Genomic DNA, 27,646 nt, shown 5'->3' with positions numbered 1-27,646 from the left:
AAGGTTATTGGTGATGTTGCCCATAGCAACCAGTCAGCAATTAAATTTGAACAGTCACCTACAACTTAAAAAACAAAAGCAAATATATCATTGGTTGCTATAGACAATATCACTGGTGATGTTGGGTTACATACTATAATAAATATGCCTTTTAAAGTCATGTGACAAGGGTTGTTTACAGATGATGCATTTTTTGGAATGTTTTTTCTCAAATTTCTAAATATATATATATATGAAGATGTAACTCTTCTGTGGAGGATTCAGCATTCGGGCAAATCCAAAATGTATGGATTCAGTGGATCCCTACTTTAATTTAGCCGGCAGGTTTGCAAATAACGCAATAAGCATAAAAGAAAATGTTATTGCATAAGCACCTCAGTGTTATTTTTCAATAAGAAGCCATCTCATACAAAAGAGAAATATTTTACAAGAAATCCGTTCCATGCAAACTGGCACTGCTTGCAGGCTACAAAGGATTCTAGTTGGGGATTACCTGGGATGTGGGGGTTATGCACAAGTCAGCATTAGTTTAACAAATGTGTTAACCAGCTTGCACCTGTTTTGCTGCTATTATAAGGTAAAATATAGGGGGTGTTTTTTTGTGATAATGCCAGTTTGTGCATAATCCTCTTGATTTCTGCCTCACCTTCTGTGTTTTTGGTTACTTACCTTCATGGTGTTACATTCAGCTAAACAGTTGCCAGTTTAATAATCCCGCCTGGCTGTCACTCAGTCAGGTCTAACAAGAATGTGTGCCTCCTGCCCAGTTAACCATTGTATTATCTGCATTGACATTTAGTGATCTTGAAAAATTGCTGTTAAAACGTTTTTCTTATTATTTTCTTGTTTTTTTTCTCTTTCCTTGAAATGACAAAAATTTCCATATTTGACGCCAGCCCTTGGGGTTTGGCAGGTACAAAGAGCAGCAGAGTGTTTCAATGCACATCAAATTAGCAATTCCTGTGTCTCTCTAGCCTTCCTGTTACTACACAATGGTCATTATCGCAAGTATAACAAGGAAAGCTATTATATTTTCCTTTCCTGTTCAACCAAACTTGCCTTTACCAAAATATCCACCCCTCTAAAATGAGATGCCCTTTTGCAAAGTCAAGTTGTAGCCCATGCTTCCGAATCTTGCTTTAACTTCTGACTCCCTAATGCTGCACTTTGTACTTGTTGGCCTTTGTACCGAAATAATACTGAGCCTACTAAGCTTGATAGTGAGTGTGAGCAGTTACGTTTTGTTGTTTTGTTTTGTTTTTTTTTCTTGCTTGGTTGAGGCTGCTGTGAGAGATTGAGTGTTTCTGAGGCAGTGTGTCCAGCCTCTCTTGCACTCGGACCTGCACACCTCCTCTCAGACATTCTTCTGAGCGCTTTCAGCAGGAAGGTTTGTGCACACTATTCATTAACCCTCTCTCCGTGTCCAGCTTCCTGTTAGTACCAGCTGGTTGCATGTTTTGCTTGTTCAAACAAAACAGCTCTATCAATTGTGTATATTGACTCTTTTGGGCAACATACTTATTTTATGTTCTGTTCATCCACTTTTTTTTTTCTCTGTGTTGAATTGATCTCCCTTAGTGATAGTGATATGAGTAGTCAAAAAAATCTAGTAACCACACTGTTTGCCCTGCATAACGTATCACCCCCCCCTGCTTGTCCTTAGACTGAATGTAGCTCTTGGACTGCACTCGGTGCATGCTTTGTAGAAGTAGAAATACTGTAGATATAGGAAATGCATTGCTTAGTTGGTGTTCCAAGCAACAAAGACTTGATAAAATGTTGTTACAAAGAATTATTGAACCGCAGAGTGTTGGTTCGACCCACGAAGTACATTTGTCAGCGATTTAGCAGGACAAATGAAGTATAATTGCAACGTATTCATCAACTTGCCAATAACTCCGATTTTAGCACTCTGTGCAATGACTAAAACATGACCGCTGGTAACATTTCAGTGCTGGTACGGCTCATTTTTCAAAGCCAGATCATGCTGTAGTTTGGTTTATATTTATATTACTAACCTTGTTATCAGTTAGCATAGTTAACCCTAACAAGCTGTTAATACATCATTGACATCGACATTGACATTGGTCATTTTTTCTCTCTCTCTTCTCTTTTTTGCTGTTTTCTGAATTCCCAGCCAAACGTTAAAGTGGTGAATTGTATTTGCTAGTTTCTTTTCTTGGCTACATGGTTTTAGTTGTCCCAATAAAATCACACAAATATTGCTAGTGTGTGATTTGTATGGATATCAATGTAACCAAAATTGGTAATATCTACTGTTTGGGGCATGTGTTTTACCATGTTCCTGTGTAAAAAAAAATGAATGTGCTTCCAGAATCTTAAAGGAGACATATCCTATAACAATTATGAATGTACCAGTGAATTCTACTCCTCTAGATATAGAAGGATTGTGCTTAAAAAGTTGTGTTTCTGTGTTTTATTGAGAAATTCCACAAAAACCCCACTAGCCCCGCCCATCTGTTCCACTTCCTGCTGGCTGAGTTCTCTGGATGAGCTGGGGAGCCGGCGGCCCTCCGTACACTGCAGTGTAGGATAGGAACCAATCAGCAGCTAGGCTGACCTGATAGGGAACTGAAGCCTGTCTGTGCTTGTGTGAGTGCAGGGCTGTGATTGGCTCTCCCCTTCCTGCTGTGCTTCTGGCAGGGACCGTTAGGACACGCCCACTCTTCATTTCATACTGGAGGGAGAAGTGATACGATCTATAGGGAGCTCCAATAAAGGGGCCATTGTTACAGATAGGGTTAATGTTTAGCCCAAAGGGAAACCAGCACCGTATATTATTCATAATTGCCTACAAAATTAGGGTTTTTCCTATTTATCCAATATGTATCCTTTAAATTGTAAGGAACACGTAGCCCAATGGGATCTGTCCATGAGCAAAATAATGAAGAGATTTTTTTTGCTGAAGAAGGATTTTTAGGGCTAATTTACTGATTTGTAATTAAACCAGCCATAGGGGAATACTTCAATTTCATGTTTGCATCTCAGTGGATGCAAAAGGAGGCAAAGGGATTTCATATAAAATAATCGTTTTTCCATGTCTCTCTTCTTTTACAAAGAACAACTTCTGCAGTTTACTTTTTGAAGAAAGTTTATATACCGAAAAATATATGTATGGCATTTGGCTTCATGAGATGTCAGTGCCACCAATTAATTTCACTGTGGCATGACTAGGTTATGGTTGGGACCTGTATTTTGTGTCTCTTTGAACCTATATTCTATGTTATGCTTCATTCCCCTCATTTAAAACTTGGCATTTTTATTCTGTCTCCTTTAGATAAAGAACAAGGATGCATTACACATTTCTATGCTTATAGTATAATAAAACTTGTACTAAACATGTTTGTATAAAGCTTTTGTTGTGTGTCAGTTTGCTCTGTTCTTCACAGTCACAGAAATCCTCCATTACAAAGACCTGCTACATTTTCATATATGTCAGAGGGACAGAAATCCTACAATTTCTTTTAGTTTAGGAGTTCGTAAACTACCTTTTTCATACAAGTTTACATCTGTAAGGACATGTGTAGTCTTATGTCACACAGGTTAATTAGTATTTGGTTCCGAATTACTTGTAGCTGGCTTGAAATAACATGATATGTTTTCTGTAACTTTGTTAAGTTTCTAAACAAAACAATGAAACTTAGTTTGTAGGAAGCACATGGGATGGATTTCAGATCAAAAACCCCAAAGTGTGCATTTTCAAAATGTACCCTGTGTGTGCACGGATAGGCTTATCCAATGTCTGTCAGTGCATACTCAAGATTGGCCGATGGGAGAGGATTGATGTTTATTCTGCTTGAGTATCTACTCCAGAAAGCACCTTTTTGACACTACCCTCAGGCATTTTAGAGCACAAATCCATTTCCTGTGCCTGCACCCAGGCCTATATTATATAAGCACCTTTATTATACTGGTAAGATGAGCACAACTCTTTATGCAGCAGTTTTCAGATTATTAGTTCCCCTATACAATGGTGTCCTGCCCTTGTCTGTCATAGCAAAGTGATTAAATAGATAAGGATACGGCTGATATGACTGGAATAGTCCCTGACCTAAATAACTCCATTGTACTGACTTGTAAAGTCTGTGCATATTTTCTGTTTAGCAGAGTGAGAGAGACTTTATCAAGCCCCAGAGCCTTACCATTCTCTTTCATACTTGTCACAATTATTGTAACCTGTTGGTTTCATGCGGCTTTATTTCTATCCATTCAAAGTGACTGCGCACTACAGGTTTTCCATTAAGTTAGCTAGACTCTGTTTCTTGTGCCGTCAGTGAAAACAGAAAACCTGCGGAGCGACTCTTAAGGTCTTTATTTTAATACATCTCTATTGGCATAAATTCTGTGATTAGATACACTTTTGTAATTTTCAAACATTCTTTATTCTTTTTAAGTCTTAACTCTGTAGGCATTACAAACAGAACAATCATTGCTGTTTAATACTAAGATATCAAAACAGCGGAGAACAGTTCTTCAGTGCTTCTTCAAACGATATGCCTTGTGGGAAAGGATCTAGAAGGGATTTTTATTTCCATGTTGTTGAGCAAGTTGGGTCATAGAGGGACGTTCACCATTTATTTCCTCCAGTGTGTGGGTTAAGTTGTGCATTAAGAAAAGAAACAAACGAAAGGCTGTTTATATCAGAACAGAGAGATGCCGAGCTAAAGAATCGCTAGATGACATGTTATACAGTATGTTATTATTATACTGAATCCAAGGTAGTACTTTGGTGAAATAGGGGAAATCAGTTGCTAAAGCTTTTGTGGCTTATTTGTAGTATGTTTTGTGGGATTAAAATATACTATATGGCCAAAAATATGTCATATAGAATGACAATTCAAAAGTTACTGTTTCTAAATTGGCTTCAACCCAACTGTGTATGTATATAAGATTACAACAAACACTGACTGAGAGCAAGGCCTCATCCCCAACATCAGTTTCCATCCTCACGTATGCTTTGAATGCTATTATGGCTGAAAGGAAGCAAATTCCAACCAACATAAAACATCTAGCAGGAGGCTGTTATAGCAGCAAAGGCACCAACTTCCCTTAGTTTGGGAGTGCAATATTAGAAAGACAGTGTCCACATACTTGTGGCCTCAACCATTATAATTTTTTTTTCCCAAAGCAAAGTAGGGAGAGTTCATTCAAAGGGTATTGTAGAAGAAATGGCTGATTGTGCCCCCCCTGCCCTAATGTGCCCTGCACAAATGCCTCTTTTACTCATTTGTTAAAGCAGCCCTGACAATTGTCCTGTTTTTCAAGTGACATGCCCTGTTTATACTTGTAGATATAAACTTGATTCTCTGCACAGTATAAAATCCCCAGTTTGCTTCTCAAAGAAGGTTCTGTATTGTAATTTGTGGAAGCGAGGCACAGAACTAGTGCTTTGTTTCTTCTGCCTTTTCTTTTTACACGAAATGAACCGTATGTGTCGCTGCGTCGGCCAGCTGCTGACTCCTGTTCAGGGATATCTAGTCTTTATTTATGCTTTGACATTTTGCTTTCTCAATAAACTTCAAGCCATTTTCTTTGAAGCCAGTTTCTCAAAGGGGACTGCAGACACCTAGCATGGTGTGGTTGCACTCACCTCCTCCTGCTTCTTGCTTGGTCACTGTATAAGGCATTTTCTAAATCCTTCTGGGATATAAACTGCCTCAAAGCCCCATAAAAATTTAAGTAGCACTGCTGTATCTATGATCACCTGCTGTGCTTTCAGTCTGACCTCAGCTTTAGGTGTTTTACAGAGCATTTGCTTGAACTGCAGAGTAGATAAAATATATCTGGCTCAATCAATAATTTAGCAATAGGAAGAAATACTGTGCCCTTATTAAATCACCTGGAATGTAATTGGTGTCAGAACCTGATTTGAGGATTAAGGACAAGCTGAGCTTCAAATAAAATAAATACACAACAAGACCTACAGTATGCATTGAGTTCTAAACATTCTTCAATTCCAGGGTTATTATTTTGTGCGGAAATGTGTTTGTGCAGAGATTTGTAAATTTTGCTTAAAGTATTTGAGCCTATGTAACCACTGCAGGATAGGAACTACAGTCATGTGTTGGTTAGGGGTATACTAACTTGTACACAAATCACCAATCTAAAACAGACAAACTAGCTATTGTTTTAAAGTAATGATATTTTTATCAAAGGGGATACATTCCATGTAATAAGCTAATGTTATTGTCTATATCAGTGCTGTACAGTGGTGGTAACCCTTTGAGTTTGGGGAGGCCGGGTCTGCTATTGGGTCTGCAATCAGGCAGTGGTATGAATAAGACTTGAATACCCTGGATCTGGATGCCCCTCAAGGGGGCCCTGGAAGTGGTATGTTCTCAGGTGACCTGCAAAGCATGAAAAATCAAGGGAGGCCCATGATTTTGTAGGGAAGGGGCCGGGGGCCCCTATAGCTACACCACTGGTGCTGTTTCAATTTTTACATTTAAGTAGGCTTGTCATTTGTCATTCTGCAGGTTTGAGGGCCACATTATATTAAAATGATGATGTCATACAATGATGATGTCATACAAAGAAATCGTAAAGCCTTGAGCAGACTTTAGGCCATAAATATATCATGGATGGCCACATCTAGCGCATGGGCCTTTAGTTGAAGAGCTGGAGTCTGTATATGTTCATGCAGATGTTCAGTTAGGTTGTTCCTTATGTGCACCAAACATTAACTGCATCTGTTATGATTGGGACTATTGTTTTGTCCACCTCCATATTTAAAAAATACTGAAAAAAATGAATGTTTAATGCATGTCATGGCTTCATAATTAATAATATATTTATTTGGAATATATGCGTAATATGCTCAATGTATCTATCAACTCAGCTATATCTTCCACATAAACCCTAAAAGGTTTAGGTTATGCAAACTCAGAACTTTGCATTTCTTACCCATGTTCAAGGTGGAGAATGTTCCTTTATATAGCACATACACCTTAAAACTACTTTAGAAGACCGGCTGATGATTATAGAAGTTCTGCTGCAACAGGTATTTATATGCAAACATTGTGACTACATTGTTAACTCAACGGATGAGAGAAGTGTATATGAGTATCAGATGCAGGTACTGTATTTGCAGTCTAGCTGTGTTTATGGTTGAGATAAACAAAACCATATAAATACTTGAAAAGTGGTATAGAAAACCTACATCCCTATAAAAATGACACACTAGCTTCCCTGAAATAGTTGTCGATCAGTTTCTTCCAAAGCAAGTGTTGTAGTTCATAAAGTGTTTGGGTGTAAGTGTTGGCTATAGGTGTTTCTCATGTGCACATAGAGGTAGTTTACAACTGCAAGTGCACACAAAAACCCAAACCCAAGATACTTTCATCAACATGTGCTCTGTACAATTCTTTATTATTGTGCTTGGCACTGCTGCCCGCCTCCTGTTCTAAAATCCCACAGTTATGCCTGTTGACGTGGGGGTACCATGGACCTACTGTCAGACCCACAGTGGCCTCTGTAAACCTCCAGGACAGTAATGCCAAACGTAGTAGGGTACACAGATCACACTGAATAGTGGGCATGAACATTTCCATTAAGCACATCTCCCCCTGGTCACCACAATCACTCTGGAATAATTTGAAACAACATAGTAAATTGCACTAGTGGTTTTCGGTAACCCTTAATGTGGCCTATACTGCTTGCTTCTGTAATATTCTGCACTTGTACATGAAAAACACTCCCTTTCTCCTATTTTCTAATTAGCTGTAATAGAAATTATTGTTGGACAACCTATTAATAAGGCTTAATTTATTTATAGCTATCAGTAGTTCCTCCACATATTGCACTATGCACTTATAATGTGTGGATATTTAGTGATCTTTAAATTAGCCTCTGAATATTCAAATTAGCATCCATACTCCAAATATAAGTTTAATTGACCTGGACATAATAACATTCCATTAGTCTTTAGGGGACATATTATAGTTCCACTGGGTGCAATGCAATGACAAAACATATTCATAATCTCATTCGGGAAACAAAAGTCCTGCATTGTTTTCCTTCCTCGCTTTCAATCCCTGCATGAAAAGGCTCCAGCCTGAAATTAGCAGAAATGATAGCTAGTTAATGTATTACAGTGAGAGCCCTTAGCTTTGGTTTCCATGACTCCGGAGATTGGCTCATTTGTTTTGTAGATGAGTAATTACTACACAATTAGAGTTGGCTAAAAATAAAGGAGCCCTTTGTTCCCGGCTATTCATTAATATTAATAAAAGATCTGTCCAGGCTTCATAGTAAACAAGGAATGCAAAGCGTTTACCCTCTGGCAGAAAGGCTCTAGATTTGGTTACTTGACAGTGAAACGAGCTCCCTGAAGGTTCTTCTTATATTTACCCTGCCATTATTCTGTGGGCAATAGATTTTGGAGAAAACTGTCCCTTCAAGACAAATATGAAATGCAGAGTTTTTACCACTGACATTGGCTACACTGCCATCTGCCCCATCCACCTGTGGCGCACACTTAAGGTTAAATTCAGCCCCAAAAAACACTACTGTGTATGGCATGCCCATCAGCACCTGCTTAAAGTGGAGGTTCACTTTTAAGATAACTTTTAGTATGTTATAGAATGTACTGTTCCTAGCAATTGGTCTTCATTATTAATTCTTTATAGTTTTTGTATTATTTGCCTTCTTCATCTAGATCTTTTCTGCTCTCACGTGGTTGGTCACTGACCCCAGATGTTCTGTGAGATTACAATTTTATTTTTATTGTTACTTTTTATTAACAAAAATACAAAAATTAACTACAAAACTACAAAAATAATAAGAACCTAATGCAAACTATTTCAGAATGTCAATGTCTACATCATACTATAAGTTAATTTCAAGGTGAACAATACCTATAAAAATCAGTTTTATAGTCTGCCACTAGATGGAGCATTCTGTGAAACAGCAGAAAACCTTTTGCTCAAATTCTTGGAAAGTGGCATTGCCACAAAGGCTCAACATATCATTGGAAGTGGCCCTCTCATATCACTTCTCCCTAGATAAATACAAACCCTGATAACAGATTCCATTTATGTCCTGATCAGGTGTGATAGAGGCTATGGCAGGAGAATCCGGGAAGTATTACAGACAGATTGGCTACTACCTTGGCCTCACCATCCCAATAATAAAAAAAAACATTTTTAAAAAAAAATCACAATAAGGAAGTTTTTTTTAGCTGTATATATTTACATATATTTTTTTATTGTATTCTAATGATTTTATATGTAACACCCAGTCTAGACAATATTATATAAATAAATAAAAAAATATATACCAGTATATACAGTATATATATATATATATATATATACACACACACTGTAAATATGTAGGAATACTTTTAATTTTACAGGTCGATCTGATTATTTGGTCCACTGAGTCAGCAGCTTTTATCAGCCTATATATGGCCAGCTTAATTGGTTACTTTAATCAGAATGACAACCTGAGGATGTAGGTATTTTTTATTAGATGTATAGAACCAATGGGAATTATGGATCAGTGTACCAGCCATCCCTTGCTGAAGGGAAACTCTTGCCCTATAAGGACTATATATGTGGCCAGCTTTTGTACAGTGATTAAAGTGATACTATTATGATACAATGTACAGGTTTTTTCAGATAAGGGATCTTTCTGTAATTTGGATCTCCGTAACTTAAATCTGCTAAAAATCATTTAAATGTTGAATAAACCCAATAGGATTGTTTTGCCTCCAATAAGGATGAATTACAGTGCATATCTTAGTTGGGATCAAGTACAAGCTACTGTGTTATTATTACAGAGAAAAAGGAAATAATTTTTTAAAATTAGAATTATTTGCTTATAATGGAGTCTATGGGAGACGGCCTTTCCGTAATTCCGAACTTTCTAGATAACCAGTTTCTGGTTAAGGGATCCCATACCTGTAACATAGTGCAGAAAAATTGATGGGATAAGGTAAACCAAAGCATAAATCAAAAATATAATTTGACCTAAGATTAGTGAGAATAGCAAAAAATCAGAGTAGAATAACAAAGAACATATTGTAAACAAGAATTACATAAAAGATACACTATCATACAATAAATTAGAATGCAAAATTGAGAAATAAAATAGAGCAAATAAATACTTGGAATTGCTAACAGTGCTCCCTTTAGCTCTTTGTCTGTGTATTAGCTTTATGTTCAATTTAGAAACTTCAGGCTTTCATCTCTAAATGCTAGAAACTCCAGCCTTGACACAAACCTATAAATTAACAGTTTGGATATTACTGATGATTTATTTAATCTCCTGTATGATTGTTTTAGGTCCTTCCAAATTATAATAATTCTTTTACTAATGTACATTGATGTTCTTTCCTGCAGTCAAGGATTAATATGTTTTTAATTTGATTTTGCTTTGGTTACAGCTCTGATGAAACATGCTCTGTCTAGAGCAATGCATTTTCCTTCTGTGTATCAGAGTCTTGCTTGTAGCATCGCTCTACTATCTCCTGTGTAGGAAAAAGGTCCAGGCTTCGATTAGAAAATAATGTCAAAACCATTTCTTAATGCACGTTTTTGCTTCAGGCGCTTTTTTTTAAAAAATCCTCATAGTTGCATCTTTTCAAAGCAATCTGTTATTATATTTTATCAGGTAACTGTATTGTTACAAAAGTTATATATGTCTCCATGCCATAATATGCTGTCTGTTTGGGCTTAGGCCGATGCCTGTCAGGCCATACACATGGTGACGGAAGGCAACAGATGTTCAGCATTTATTAACATGATGGCATTTTATAAATACAAATGATTTTGCTTTATTAGTATATGTATCTGTGATAATTTTCAACAGATCAGGGACACACATTTGTACTTGATATCATTACTTTCTACTAGGGACAGCATACCCCTTTTTGATCATTACTTTAACAAATATTGTTTGGCCTGAACATATGATTGCCCCATTTATGTTTTTTGTTATTACTTGCACTAAACAAAGCAAAAACTAACATTAAAAAGAAAAGTGACTTTCTAATTCTGAGTTCATAATGAGCTGTCCACTGAAAAGCCCTCTGTATAATGAGCTGCTCTTTATTATCTCAAAGCCCAAAAAAGGCTTCAGCTTATGGAAGGGAGGGTTTGTTTTGACAGAGGACATCTCTGTTGACAGAGAAGAGCAAGCTTAAAGATCATTAAAGATGGCCACAAATTGATAAATTCCCATATTAGCAGACCAACTTATTTACAGCAGTTCATCCATGGACTCAAAGGAGATCTGACCTTAGCTTCTTTTGTGTTGGTTGGGGACCTGGTGTACTTAGCATACCATGTTGTGTTAGAGGGTAAATATTTACATAACTAGCCTGACATTTTTCTCCCAGCACAGAATTGCTTTTAAACTTTTTTTTGGCTGCAGAATATGACTGTAGTTTGCCTAAGAACCAACCAACAAGACACCCCTCATGCTGACACAAACCATGTGGCAATGCCCCCTACATGTTATACGCAGATTAAGTGGAAAGATAAGCTATTACTATTGTTGCACACCGTGTCTATGTAATAGCTGCTTGCTTTCTTGTGATAGTGACATGTTCATAATAGAATCTAAGGGGTATAATTATCATGCTGTGTAAAAAGTGGAGTGAAGCATTACTGGTGATGTTGTCCAGGGCAACCAATCAGCAATTAGATTTCAACAGTAAGAAAACCAAAGCAAAGCAACTGATTGGCTGCTATGAGCAATGAGCAACATCACCGGAAATGTTTTACTTGACTTTTTACACAGAATGATAAGTTTCTTCTCCTAAGCATTTCTCTTTAAGCCTATTGGTAGCTGTTCAGCTGAGCTACCTATATGTCTGGGCATTATTATGCTTTTACTTTGCCTGCTGCATTTTTTTCACTTCCCATTTGTATTCTGAAGTACTAGAAAAGCCATATACTGCGAGAGCATATTCATTTTTTTTTTTTGTTTAAGTTTGTTTGAGGCAGGAGGGAAATACTTTGTCTGCATGTTGATTGCGTTGTCTGGATTTGCATTACCCACTCAACCCAGGCAGTTTAGACATGAAATGCCACTTATTATATTAAAACAAGAAAGGGGGATGCAAACCAGCCAATGTGCACCCTTCCAAATAGCAGCTAATGGTAGAAATCACAGGAAAGATTCCGTGAGGTCGACATTTGTTTGTTGCTGAGGATCTAATTAGAAACACGAGAGGGAGCTGGATGGCTGCTTTGCTTGGCTAATTAGCGACATACATGAAGACCACTTTGAACTTCAAGGACACAAAGCTATTAGCGCGTACATCAAAAATGGATTAAACCTCTGTGCTTTTATAATGATTAAAGATGAGCCACTCGAGTGGAAATCTTTTTGTAAAGGCTGCGACAAGAGCCCCGTAGTCTGATTGCAGCTTCTCAGAGTGTGACTGTATCCAGGGTGAGTTCGGCCCTCCAGCATTCACTTGGAATGACACCATTAACTTGCGATATGGGGAATGTGATTAGGCAATAAATATTGAACATTGCTGGAGAAAAAATAGCACTGCTCAGCCGGCAAGTTTATTTTGGTACAGGCTACAGCGCAGCCAGGAAATTCGTTAGAGGTGCTTTAACCTAATGCTGAAATGTTAAATGCTGTGTGACAAAAGAGAAACATAGGACTTTCCTGGGCCTGTGTGTAAAATGTCCCCGTTTCTTAATCTTGATAGAAGTAGTTTTTCTTCTTTTGCTGGTAATCAGTTAAATATAATCACACAATCTCTTTTTATTATTGTAGTACAGGTATAGGATCCATTCTCCACAAAGCTCCAAATTACAGGAAGGTCATCTCCCATACAGTTAATTTTAATCAAATAGTTTAACATATTAAAACATTTTTTTTTCTTCTTAGTAATTAACAACAGTACCTTGTACTAAACTATAATTACTCCTTACTGAAGGTTAAATAATCCTTTTTAGTTTATTTTATGTTCACTTGATTCCTTAGTAGATTTAAAGTGTGGATATTCAATTTACAGAAAGACTCCTAGAGCATTCTGGATAAATGGTCCCATACCTGTAGAGCCAAATGGGTTCTTTTAACTGCATGTCTTTTAGAAAACACATTGCAGGAGAAATTGTGATAAATTAGAGACTCTCTGCAAGCCCCACAGATATTTGAATAGACAGGGCTGGTAGGTTAGAAACTGACCACTTTAAATAAGAAGGAAAGGTAAAAACTAAGTAAGCTTTATCAAAAGGTTCAGCCATACATACAGCCATAAGCACTCACAGAAACGCTGCACTCTTCTATCAAAAGAAACAGGATTTCTTGTCTCCTTTTTTGTAAACATGTTGTTCGGGTGTCTGAATTCCTCTCTTAGAAAAATCCTTAATTCCAGTGGCCAGAGTCTGCATAGCTCTCTCCTGCTCCCTCCACCCATAAGAATGCTAAGAACTCCCTCCCCCCTCCCTTAGGATTGTGATCTGAGCTATAAGGGCTAGACTGTAAACAGGAAACTATTTAAAATGGCAGCTGCTGTCTAAAACAAACAGATAAATCTCCTAGGGGTCTTTACTCAGGTATGGTAATGCTTTTTGCAGAAAAAATATATTTTTTTTACGTGGCTCTAATGTGGAAAATCTATTGATAATAAAATGCCAAAATGACTTTCCTTTTCCTTTAGCAGAAACAACCTGACCACATTAGCAGAAACAAAGACTTTAATGATGGAATACAATACAAGTCAGAAATGTAGAAGTTGTATGCAGTGTTTACAGGTTTTTCTTTGTGCATAGTAGAAGGTTCAGATTGGTATCATTGAGCACTAAGGTCAACGTAGGCTTGTAGTGTTCCATGTTGAGTATTAAGAGAATTGTGTAGGAATTCAAATAGGTACGTTTTCTAAAGAAGCAGCTCAAAGATTTCAGTTTGTTTTTCAATTGAGTGGTACAGTTTATAGGTCACAGGTGGAAAAAGTTCTGAAATGATTTATCTTTGTCTCATTTTTGTACAGCACAGGAACCTGACATTTTATCAGGGGTGTGTAGACTTTTTATATCCACTGTATGTATGTTGTGGAAACCCCCATCATTTTTTCACTGGAGAATATACGTATATTGCAACTAGGCCACACCATCAGAAAAGGGGTAAGAGCATTTGGGTAAGAACATAGGGACTATACTGGGTATTTTGTGACTATTATGTTTATTATAACTGTATAACTCTCAGTTATTTTGGGGGATTAAGCATTGTGGCAATATGTTGACATTGTCTTATAAAGCTTCCTCATTGTGCAGCCTCTGTAGTTGCCTTTATGACCCTATAAGCCTGCAGCCAGACAGTGTAGGGATGTGGTGCAGTATGCAGGGCATCTGTAGAGAATCATGCTGATGTTAAGCAAGACTGCACGATCATTTGGTGCTTAATTTACCAAATACCAAAGCACCAATTACTCATTCAGATTAAATGAGCCATTTCACACAAGATGAATGGCTTCTATTTTGTTCTGAAGTAGGGCAGACTAGTTACCTTTATTGTGTATATTCATGCTGTGATCTTTTTAATAACTTATTTGTTGACTATGTCCCTGCCATGAGAATTAGGATCAACACTGATGGCCTTGGCTTGCTGGGTGCTTGACATGATTATATTACCAATGTTCCGGGTGAGACTGCCCATCAGTCTGGGTGACTTATCATTATCATAGTTAACATGCTGCTGTACAGCTGTATTCCAGAAGTCCATTCTTATTTTATCAATACCATTTCAAATTGCATCTATACCTTTCTATAGTTCATTGTATTTTTCTAGTTCCAAAAATGAACTAGTTTCTGGTGATTTTGTGGCTGTTATTATAAACGAGTCTGTTTTTTACACTTTAAATTATTTTTCTTTTCTTGCTCTGAAATAGAGTTCCTACTGACTTGCAGTTCGCTTGTATTTCTGCCCAAGCAAGCAACTAAACATTGCAGAAATGCCCCACAAATTCTATATAATACAGTTAAAACCTGCATAGTCATGGAAAAACATTTAAACCCCCATCATGTATCACAGCCAATGATATGTTTTCATGTTTTAGGACTTATTGATACAACACATTTTTTCACTTGATTGGATTATCGACCACTAATATCTAATATGCAACTATCCAAATGTTGCTAACCACAACTCACAGCCATCTGTGGTATGCTGAGAGTGGCACCAAAACTACTAAAGTCCTTCAGTTTAAAAATAATCATCACACTGGTTGACGAGTTACTAAATATTTTTCTGACTTTGGAGCTTGAATTATATTAGCCCGAAAAGTTAATTTTCTTAGTTTGTGCCTTGTTTTTTGTTTATCACATCCATGCTGCTGTTAGGATGGTCTGTACATGAAATGAACGTAAATTCAGTTGTTGAGGGAGAATAAAGCAGCAGTGAAATAAGAACTTCTGATGTCAGACATAAGCATTATTTCCAAAATATGGGTAATAACTGTACTGTAAAATGTACTAATTATTATACAGTATAAAGACACATGGACATCACCATAATAATAATAATTTTTAAAAAATAATTTTGCCACTCAAGCTTAGTATGCCTTTCTTCTAATGACCTTTTACCAACACAAACCACTCTGGTGGCTCAATTAATATGCGGTTATTATTTTTGGCTGGCAGTGATTTGGCAGTTCTGATGGCTCTTATTGCATTTTATGTTTACAGATCGACAGCTGTGGTTATCAGACTTCTAGTGATTTAAATTTGGTCATGCTTGGCAGCTGTATATCATCTGGCCTATATATCTATGTATACAAATGTATTGCTTGCTAACTGCCAATGTTTTTTTTTGCTGTTCATGTCATCCTTTTAAAAATATACCCCACAAAACAGACTATTTTTAAAATGTTGTTTCATGTAAATAAATCGTCTTCATGATCAATATGTTTGACTTGGATCATCCCATAATGAAACTCTGCCATTTAAACCACCAAACCCCATCTCTCATGCTCTTTTGAAGCTCTGTGCCCACACAAACCAAGGGCACACTTACATGCTGGGTTCTACCAGCCAATGAATGGACAGAGTTGTGACTTTCACTCCCATACCTCTTTCTGTTTTACAGTAGTTACAACCTGCAGTTTTTCCTGTCACACAGAACATCACAAAATGGTGGCACATGGTAAAAAAAGACGTAAAACAGGAAATTTATAAAACTGCACATTTGATAAGATTTTTACACATAATGGGATGTAAATGAGCTGTTGGTTTGGTTTTCTTTCAGAACATTGTGCTTATTTCACAGGATTTTGTCTCTTGTTTTCTGGTCTAGCTAAATTTAAATACATCTGTGATTTCCTAACATGTTTGTTGGAAGTGCTAGTTGAATTTCAGTTTCGTGCAGAACTGACAAATCCTCTGGTACAAGTAGATTGGATGTGTCTGTTAAAAACAAAACAAAAAAACTAAAAAAAGCTGTAACAAAATGAGTTTGATCAAAAGAAATGACATGTAATTCTGCTGTGGAACACGCCAACCAAACCTAGCAAGAAAACAATGACAAAATCCTATTTATTTTAGTGGGATTAGCAATCTTGCAATATAGTTGAGAGGAAATTGCAGGCAAAATTATAGGGGAATATATAAAAAAAGACAGTGTTAGTTTTACTCACAAAATTTTTGTGCATACCACAATTTGTTGTGTGTGCTGGCTTCAAAATGTGTACATGTGCACGAGCGCACAGCTTGGGGGGAACATTGCTTTCCACCGGAGATAGCATCTTTAGATATTTAATTAGAAAAAGTAAGTACATGCTTTAGAAGGAAGGAAAGGAAAAAACACAGTGTGCATATTTGCACTGAAGATTGGTTACTTAATGAGAATTTTTATTATTGTGTTGACTGAGCAGGAGGTGCTCAGCTTTTTGTCTTCTCTGGGGTGGCAAGCTGAAACTTCTAGTGCTTCAGGCAAATGCTTGATGGTGGTAACAGTAATAGGAACATACTGTAGGGTTTGGGACAAGTGTTATGGCAGTCTCCGGCAGCCAAGCAATTCAAAAAGTAAATAATTATACCTTTTTGTTTGGAAAAGAGTTAATGGCAGTAGAACATGCATTACTGGGCAGAATTCAACCTGTTTTTTGATGTATAAACTATATTAAGTGCTCTGTGCAAGGATTCATTAGGACTAAGCGCTATGAAAAATAATGGAAAAACTTTTTTTGTTTAAATAGCCCCACTGCTAAAAAAATGAAGCTTGCCACTTGCCCACTTTATTTATGTCAGATGGTGTTGGCATAGACTGGCTGTTTTTATTTATGCAAAGGACAGACTGTATGGCCTACTAGACCCCCTGCATTGGGGGGAGTAAGAGCAGTTGTGGTTATGTCACTGTCAATACAATTCTCATAGAACAACACAAAGCACTGGCTGCAAATTCACCCTCATTTTTGCAAACTGTATAATGTCTATTTTGTATTAAGGTCCAGGAAGGAGATGCAGCAACATATATCCAATGTTCTCACTAATAATGGGCACTTCTGACTCATTAGGCTTTCTCTTACATACAATAATCTCTGAGACCCTTTGACCTCACATGGCCTAGATATCCCTTGAGCTTCTTAACCTAAATGGCAGAGGGGTGTTTTTAATCTATGATAAACACTGAGAAACAGGTTTATTGAAATTTGAACTGGAGAAATTGGAGTGATTTCCAGCAAACTTACATTTTCTTAACTGTTGAGAAACTTTGCAAGAAGGTCATAAAATGTTTTAACAATTTGGTACGTTATCAAATGTGCCATTAAGTTAGGTATGATTTGTGTGCTTCAAGCAGTTGAAGTAAATTTTTCTCACTGTGAGCAAATATGAGCTAGTAGCTATTACTGAACCTGGACTGGTATTATGTGTAGGGATGCCTCTTTACTGGAAAATGACTAGCTGAAACTGGGGTTGGTATTCCAAGTTTACCAGCAATGTACTCTTCCTCAAATTGGCCCTAGTGCACACTAGTATTCTTATTTCAGCAGCTGCTCTCCAGCCCGATAGACCCACCTGCTAACCCATCTACCAAATCTCTGACCTTTCCAATCCTTGCCCCCAAGTCTGGCCAATAAAACATTTAGAAAAAGTGTAAACCCTAATTTTGTGTTTCTGTCTGAACCCTGTTTGTGCTTGTGTTTATCTATCTGAACCCCCAGTTGTGTGTGTGCATCTATCTGAACCCTATATGTGTGTCTATCTGAAGCCTAGGTGTGTGTGTGTAGAGCTGTAGAATTGGGCTGAATTATCAAAGAAATGATTTGATATATTTTGCATTCTCTAAGATAAGTGCAACATGATGATACATTACCCCTTTAGAATATACCAGTATCCTATGCTTATAGAATGTACGATTTTATTTTTCATTTTGGATATTTTTGGGTCACACACTGCTGTCATTAACACTGCTATGTTTTGCAAAGTTTACTGAAATGAAGTTTGCCTGATAATAAGGAGCAGTGGAATGGATGGCAAGGGCTGGCGGCCTTCTTCTTTTAGAAATTCCGTTGTTGCCTTAAATTTCTTGCAGGTTTTTTTTTTCTTTTGAGCAAACTTTGACCCTGAGTCCCAATGCAGAACCCACAGTGATACAGTCAATATGTCTCTAGGAATCCCAGATTATGGTTTCTATACCACGCCCGGTGACCAACGGGCTACGTTATCGTTTGCGGATTATGGTTCCATGGGGCCTCGAACGGCTCAGATGCTTCGTAGTGAGCATGCTGCTTCGGCAAGTAATTCCCCCCTCCATCACCTTCCCAGCCCGGATCAGTTTAAGAGCCCAGGTTTGTACAGAGTTTTATTTTTTGGGGTATGGGAGATGAGCAGCTATTCACATGGGATAATGCAACATGAAACTAGGGCCTGCATGCTATTCATGTACTGAAAATCCACTGTCTGCTTTGCATTGTAAGATTTACATGGAGAAAACAGTAACAAAGCTTCATGTTACACATGCATGTAGCTTAAAGATGCATCAGCTATTTATTATAAACAGTGTTTGTAATGACATAACAACCAAAATACTTCTTTCACCACTAGGGCGTTAAACAGTTTAATAATATTACTATTTAATAATACTTCAAGTTTGTATATTTAAAGTTTTTGACCAAGCTGCCCTGACTCTGGGTACATTTACTAATCTTGTATAATTCTAGGTTCTGACTATGGCTTCTTTTGGGGGCTGGTCATTATACTGGAACTTCAACATATAAAAATGAAAGAACATATAAACTGGGCTGTTATAATAGACAGTCATTTAAATACATACTAAATAAATTGTTAAGTGCAGTTGTCAATAGCAACCAATCAGTAATACATTCTGAAAGGCTACTACTACTACTACTTATCTGCCGGCTGTCCAGTTTTATGTGGGATAATCTTTAAAAAAAAGTGAAGGGCTTTTACACTCCTTTTTACACCATTTTTCAGGCCTAAACCTTTTTACACAGCTTCATAAATAGACCCTCTAGGTGTACCAGTTTCCCCTTATTTCACTGAGAAACACAACCTTCCAACCACAAAATGAGATTACACAAAATAGCTGCAAACTCATATAGTATATGGCAAAATACTGTTTCTCATGGAAGCTATATGAAATCTGGGAATCAGATTAGTTCCCCAGGAACTGATTTGGAACCGGTTATGCACCTCGATTTCATACATTTTTTTGTAGAAGTAAAGGAGAATGACTCTATACAGCTTGGGACATATTTTGGTTTTCCATTGTTAAAGTCTCCCAAGCGTTAAGAACCTTGTATAGATTTTTACGAAATTTTTATAAGTGTTGTTTTAAAGGATTGGACTTTCTTTACATAAAAACAGTGGTTTCTCAGGATTCTAAAAGCTTTTCCTCAAATTTATAGTTCTTTCCATTTTTGTAACAGTGTTGACTGAGTATCTGTAAAACATCTATTTTCTGCCTCCTACAGGTAGTTTCTCAACCCTTTATTTGTTCGGTGAACATGTAGAACCGAACATCTTCCGCTCCCTTGGAAATGTAGGCCATAATAAAGCAGTAGGATATTTGCCCCAGACATGTATCGTCAGCTCTGTGACAAGTGCAAATGAATGCAGCACCCTATGGAGGAGATTTACTGATCCACGAATCCGAATCCCGAAAGGGAAAAATTCGGATTGGAGACGAAAATTTTGCCGTCTTTCCGTCGCCGTCTGGATTTTTCGTATTTGTCGCGACTTTATCGTATTTTGCACGACTATTTCGTCGCTGTTGCAATTTTTTTGTATTGAGTGATTGTAAACGGCGGAAAAACCAATCCGATTTTTTCGCGACGGCAGCGAAAAGTTGCGGAACATACGAAAAAGTCGCAAAAATAACGCTCATTACAAAAAAACGCATTCGGACGCCTTTGGATCGTTCGTGGATTAGTAAATCTCCCCCTATGAGTATTTGATAAACTCAGCTGATTTTTCTGTGTTATCACTTATTTTTAATGAAGTTCCCCATTTAATTCCTGGACTGACATTTTATGCTTTCATACTTTTGCTGCATACAGTCTTTCCAACATGATTGGTATATGTATTTCATATGTATCTTTACCAGCAGAAAAGTTATTGGTAATACAGTAGTGTATAGTGTGTATACTGTGTGTATATATATATATATATATATATATATATATATATATAATTACTTTGTACATCCCTGTCGTAAAACACATAAGCAAAATTCATTATATTGAGTGCTGATATATATTTAACCACATTACGAGAGTGTAATAGCTTGCTATGCTTCTCATTGTAAGTAAACCACATAGAATTGAATAAATCTAAGAAGAACCAGGGATTTTCCAGGAAGGTCCCCATTTTGTAAAAATTACAATCTCATATGATTAAACAGCCATTACTCGTTTGTGAAAGATTCCCTTTTAGTAGTAGTGAACCTATTTGTGGAAACACCTGCAGACTAAACCCTTTCTGGCTTGTGCAGTTACAAAATGCAAATCTACTCCAGTTCACTAACCCATAGTACAGCAAGTTATAGTTTGTTGTGTCTGCTACAGATAGAAAAATGAAGCACATTGCATTTAGCTTCAGTTGCTTTTATATGTATAAGTGGAATGTCATGGCAAGGGATTTGCTGTTGTTGGACACGTGACCTGTAAAAAAGTTCAAACATTTGACTTATTATTTGTAATAATATTACCTTATTATTGACTTATTCAGACCTGATTTAGTAAAAACACCACTCCTTCATTCCATTGTCATTGCTTTTTTGACTCTTGAGCTACACCATTCACTGTTTTTTCCATTCTCTATACTTCTTTTTCCAATTGTTATTAAGTTAATTTAAATGGAAGATAACATCAGTTGAGGAAGATTGCTTATCAGAAATGGAGAGAAATGTCCAACAATAAAAAAACAAACAAAATCTAATTAACTGTTTTTCATAATCATCATCACCTTCATTTATCTGTAATTCTTTGTTTGCATACAATCTTGTTTTATTTTTTTTAAAAAGTCAGCTCAAATGAATGGTGGGCATTTGTTTCTAGTGTAGCGTCACATATTCCTTCCCTTTCCTTGATAAAGGGGGTGGCAGCTGTAGCAATGGTGTAACTGGCACTACCTTATTTTTAAGCAGAATGAGTGTTTAAACCCACCCTGTAGTAGGTGAAAGATATAGTTGTAGTTGTGGACAGAGACCAGGCAGCACTGGGCAGCAGTTGCACACTTTTCAGCCACCCTGTGGGTCCATTTATTCAGGGCAATCACCTTTGGCTTCCTTGTAGTGCTGGGAGGTAACATTTTAATAATGAAACGTAATAGACTTATCTTGTTTCTTAGATTATTGGTATTGGAGATTCATAGCAGCTAAGTAAAATACCTATTGCTCAACCAGCATTTTCCTTGGTTGCTGACATTAAGACTAATAGGAAGTGGAATTTGGTGGCAACTCTGTTCTTCGCCCATATTTGTCTTTTAAGTAGGGAGATGAAGCAAACGTTTTCTTTACACTTCGTATGCTTGTCCCACCCCAGTTGGTTGGCCTTAATTTTCAACATATATCATACTTTCCTTTTATGTATTTTCCCCAGGACTCTCATTATCAAAACAATACCTTCATAACTATAAATCCAAAACACCAGACTTGACTTTCTCAGTGCTTCTTCCTAGGGATATAATTCTGAATTTCACATTTCACTTCATAAAAGTATTCATCTAATCCTTAGAACATTGTTTAGAACTGAATTTAACATATTAATTTTGCATTAACAGAAGTAATACATTTAGTATGTAAATCAATTCCTTTGTAGTTTGCATGGGATGTGAATGCTGTCTTTACAAGCCAAAAATTTGCCAAAAGTTAAAAAAAATGTTCAGACATTTACACTGCATGAAAATAATAAAGGGCTGGAAACCAACATCTGCCTATGTTATTGGTAGTTTCTGTCGGTTTGGCACCAATGATATCCTATAGCAGTAAGGCATTGAATGGTTGCTGTTTTTCCCCAGGCTTTTTTGGTGGTAGTGTGGGCTGATGTTTTCATTCAGTACTTGCTCTTGTTCCGCATGGCCTTGATTGAACGTTAGAAATTGGAAGCAGGCCGTATTTTTCTAGTGTTTTTGTCTTTTTAGTTTTTTTTTTCTGTATATTGGTTCTGCATGCTGTGCCTCCACTCTCATACCTGGCTTTATTCTCTGCATAGCAGTCTTGAATAGCTACAGTGCTCAACCGAACTATGGCGCACCCGCTTCCCCGGCAGGCGCCAACCCAGCTCGTCCAGGAGGATTCCCAGGGGCAAATAGCCCAGGCCCAGTTGCTGACCTTTATGGAACTGCCAGCCAGGACTCCGGTGTGGGTAACTACATTAGTGCAGCAAGTCCACAACCAGGCTCTGGCTTTAGCCATGGAATTGCCGTAAGTACCATATATATTTTTTATATTGTTATATTCTTGATGTCACTTGGGGAAACTAGCATAGCTTTGATTTCTACTTTTAAAACAATGATTATAAGCCATAAATCAAAGAATAAGCTAAGCTACTAAAATTATGGACATACAAATTCCTAAAGGGTCCTTCATGGCTCAGATACTGGCATAAACACTCAACTACTGGTCAGGCACCTTTGAGCAGCAACTCTGTATGGTTCAAAGTTAAACTCGATGCAAGGGGCTACCAAGTGTGGATGTTCATTTTTCATCCAGCCTTGTATTGAAGTTTGCTATTAACCCATTCACTCCTTGGGCACTGTGGAGGTTACATACATGATTGTTCATTATGTGGCTCACTTAGCCTATTGACACACAGCCCTGCCATTTTATTCAAGCTAATAGACCTGTTTCAAAACTGCACACTCCAGTGCTCAAGCTGTCTCTTGAATTATCAAAGTAATAGAAAGCTATTGGCTGATATCTGCTCATCCGTTAAGGGCAAGATAAGCATCCTTCTCCTAATACTTTGGAAGTAAACCAAGGTGAGCAACCTATATCATTCACCCTGAACTGATGACTTGAGGGAATTATTCTTAACTCATGTCATATCAAATCCCATTGAGTATATCCCATCCATCGCCAAAGCCCTACTATGTATCGCATGACCAGTCGTTAATCCATACTAACATCAGTGAACATTCTGCTGACTCTGTATATGTCTGGTGCACAATAAATGACTGCAGATATGTTTATCTTCACTGTGGCTTTCAGATATAGATTTTGCTAGCTGAACTTTTGAGAAGTGTTCTTTGCCCATTTGAGAGTGAAAACCACACATCGTTATTTTGATACAATTCAGCACAGCTCTTCACCCAGTCCATGAATGATTTCATTCTGGCCCTCAACTAAAGAGTCTTCTAATGTGAGACACCTAATGCCTTCCGCATACTACATACTAAAGTCAGTGTTGCAAAGCACTGCTTAATAAGAACGAGCCTTTCTGCTATGCAATGCGAGTGAATGCTAGTTATTAGCATGCATTTCCATGATACTTTGTGAAACTAAAAAGCCTGAAATGGGTAAATGTTTAAGATTTCAAGGTTACTAACACTTTTATAGTTTGTATAGCCAATGGAAAAAATGCATTTTCTTGTTATTACTGTGCTACAGTGATTTAGAAATCTGGATGGAAGTTTTCTTAACCAATTTTGCATGCTATTGATTCTCTAAAAGTTGTGTATTTGCTGTGTGATGGCATGAATGTGTTCTTGTCTTCAAGGCTGCCAATCATAACACCCAATAAAGAAAATATTTTGCTGCAAGAAGACTTTTTTTTGTGCCCCCACCTGTGGTGTGAGCACACACCATGTTTTTAGAGTAGATGAACCATGTTCAAGGTGTGCACAACTGAACCACAAGTGGACTTAGTAATGCAACACAATATTATGGCACCTATAGGCACTTATGTTGGCAAGGCCTCAGTCCATAACAATTCTAAAATGAAACAGCCTCTGATGTTATGTTGGTTATAATACATTTTTAAAGCATCAATATATATTTATTTATATATATATATATACTTCAATCTAACCATATTTGGGCAAAATGTATTATATTACCAACATATCTGGGGACTATTTCAGAGTTTAATTCCCTGTGGAACAAGGTTTAATTCATGGCACAGACCATCCTTATAAAGCAGAAGCTGCATTTGAATCCTAATATACCCACCATAACTATGCGGCACGCCAGCCCTGTAAACCTATTATAACTGTGTTGTTGTCTTAGTAGGTTTTTACTTTATCCCCTTTCCTAATACCATTTCATTGCCTAACCTCACTGAACCTAGCTGAACCCCTTTATGTGGCTTTTATGTCAACACAGTAACTTCTAATGCTATCAAATGCAGGCCATGGTCATTGATTAACAATACAAGAGTGAGCTACCCTCTCTCATTCTGGCACATTTGTCCCATTACCAACTCAATATGCCCCAATGCTCCTCAAATCTTCATTCTTTGATCTCTAAGACATAATAAATACATTTTTCAGCTTGCGGCTTGGCTATGCTAATATTCTTCTGCAGTGTCTCTCCTATGTACAGAGTACAGATTGGCAGCCTCTGTTAGTAATCTCTGGTCATAACATGGCTTGATCTGTAATCCAAAATATCCAGAACTAGAATAATTCAAGCAATTGTCATTTATAGCTAGAATCTATTTGCTGGGCTGACCTTAAAGGGATAGTTAAAGTTGTGATATAACAAATTGTGGATATTTATTTATTAAAGACAAAAAATACACATTCATGCCAGCATCACAAGCAGGAGAAATTCTCATTTATTTCTCCACAATAAAAACTGTATCTAGAGCAACTGCAGAATTCATACTGACAAACTTACAAATTGTACAATTTTAGGGCCCTTTGATTGCAACGGCTTTTACAAATGGATACCATTGAAACGTTTCAGATGGTTGGTTGCCATCTCACTTTGAGGTATTCTAATATTATTGTATTTAATGAACATATATATATATTTTTATATTTACATCATTTGCCTCCTTGATTGTTGTATTTGTTCTGTTTTATCATCCCATTTTTAACCCTCTGGTGCCTAACAAATATTAAACATTTTAGCTTGCATCTGTGCGCTTTTGGCTTATGGTATGAATGCTGCTGTTCAGTCCATGCCTCCATAGAGGAGGTTGCAGCAAGCTGATGAACAGGGCATTGTACTTTTCTCTTATGTGTTATGCAGGTACCTTGGAGTCTCAGTTGGTTGTTAAAGGAACAGTGATACCAAAAAAAGGTTATCACCAGTAATTAAAATATAATGTGCTGTTGCCATGCACATTTGCTTCAAAAAATTTGCCAGTTTTATAAATAAGCTGCTGCGAGCCATGGAGGCAGCGATTCAACCTGGAAAAAAGGAGAAAAGGTTACACAGCAGATAACAGATAAACTATGTTGAATACAATGGCTTACCCCATGGCTACACATCAGCTTGTTTACATAAACTATTTTATGTAACTGAACTGGTAAACACCACCTTTACCAGTGCAGGGCAACAGTTTATTATATTGGAATTACATTAAAACACTTTAATTTTCTGGTGTTTCTATTCCTTTAAAGCAACCAGACAAAACAATGCTAGCCTATAGGGGATGTTTGGTAAATGTGGTTTCATTTTCTCCCTTCACAGTTAGCAAAATAGCATTTAGGGACACACTAGGACCATAAAGCATTAAGGGAATAATTATTACCTGGTGTGATCATCTGAATGGGTTTTTAAGACATCTATTCTCTGTTTTTTTAAAGGTGAATGAACTATATTTTCTTTTCCAGTTATTTGTTGACATGTTTTCCTTAAAGTTTGGCATTTTAGGAACCTTTGCGCCACATTACTTAAGCTGTGCAGCCTTTTAATGATGTGCCAAAGTTTACGGAAAGGCAAAGACATAATTGAATCTAGGGATATACGTGTTAAAGAAAAATCATTACTGGTTCTTAATAAACACTGTTCTTTGCTAAACAAAAGCTGACAGCTTAGTTTCAATGTGCACTGAATGCCACAATGCATAATTAAGCAATGTGCCAATACTGCAGTTGAAATATGACATTTTTCCACTAATAACTATGGAACAATTATGCAAAATTAAAAAATTTCAGACTAAACAAATCCAATTAAAGGCATCACCTTAGCTCACTAAATTAGGATTGTTGCCAGTTTCCTGCCCTTTTTAGCTCATCTCGTGTTAATTATGTGTATTTTTCTTTCCTTTTTGATGTTTTCTACTGTGTAGACAAAATAAGCTTTATTCTGCTGTTTCTCTTAGGGTTTCGTATATTAATGGGAAAGGATCACTGAGAAATTAGTGTTTCTCTGGATATTTCATCAGCTCTAAATCAGCTACTCACCCAGAACATAATAGGGTTTCTTACACTTTATGGCAGATATAGATTTAAAACACTTGAAATAATGGAAGTAGAACACAAATACCTTCAGAGGGTATACAGAAATGTCATAACATTACAGACTAATGCCCCAAGACATGTGCCCTGGGTATCCATAGGTAGTTTTGCTACTGAGCACAGGGCTTGTGACTGCAACCAGGCCCTGTTGCTTATGGGAAACCAAAAAGGTAATATAGTATTTAATTTTAGAAAGCATTTCACAATGCTGTTTGCTGTATATTGGTTGCTAAAATGGTGGAAATCGAAACTGATCGTCACTGGGGGTAAATACACCACACATGGCAGGAGAAATTTGTGCCACACTCCCTTAACAATTTTCTAAATGGTTATAGGGCTCCTCCCCTGTTTAGGCACTTTTAGAATCCCAAAACTTCTTCACTTCCACTTTCCCCTCTAAGAGTCCAACTTTTCTACCAATTCTGTTTTGATCTTTTTCTCATTCTCCTGTCTTTTTTATCCTTTTTCTCCTCTTTCACTATTCTCATTTCTTTCCTACTTCCTACCCCTTTCTGCTCATGTACTTTCTCTCCTATACTGGTTTTATCTCTTTCCACTACCTCGTTTATTCCACTCTCTGCCCTCCCGTAATGTACTCTCCTTCAGCTCTCACCTTTCCCTCCTCTACGTCTTACCCTGTACCAATTTCTTTACTTTTACTTTAATTAATGCTATTCTTTCTTTCTCCATACTCCTCTGAATTCTGCCTCTTCTCAAGCCTCATTTTTACTTGCAGTTCCCATCCAAAGTACCCTTTTTATCTTGTTCCTTCAATTATTTCCTTTCTT

General features: G+C 37.1%; 1 protein-coding gene across 9 annotated transcripts in view; it reads left to right on the top strand.

Annotated features, from left to right (window-relative positions):
* msi2 (musashi RNA binding protein 2) overlaps nt 1–27,646 on the top strand; it is a 433,137-nt gene that overhangs the window by 388,717 nt on the left and 16,774 nt on the right. For 3 of the 9 annotated variants that reach the window (XM_004911719.4, XM_004911717.4, XM_004911721.4), the window contains 3 exons: nt 18,599–18,775; nt 22,661–22,872; nt 25,305–25,382. In XM_004911719.4, coding sequence (XP_004911776.1) covers nt 18,599–18,775; nt 22,661–22,872; nt 25,305–25,346 — 431 coding nt within the window. In that variant the 3' untranslated portion in view covers nt 25,347–25,382. The remainder of the gene's footprint in view (nt 1–18,598; nt 18,776–22,660; nt 22,873–25,304; nt 25,383–27,646) is intronic. The other 6 variants (XM_004911720.4, XM_004911718.4, XM_004911722.4 and 3 more) reach the window with 3 other exon arrangements.

Source organism: Xenopus tropicalis, chromosome 2 (assembly GCF_000004195.4).
Source record: "Xenopus tropicalis strain Nigerian chromosome 2, UCB_Xtro_10.0, whole genome shotgun sequence".
NCBI lineage: Eukaryota > Metazoa > Chordata > Amphibia > Anura > Pipidae > Xenopus > Xenopus tropicalis.
The sequence above is the reverse complement of the archived record's forward strand: the minus strand, read 5'-3'. Positions and strand labels throughout refer to the sequence as shown.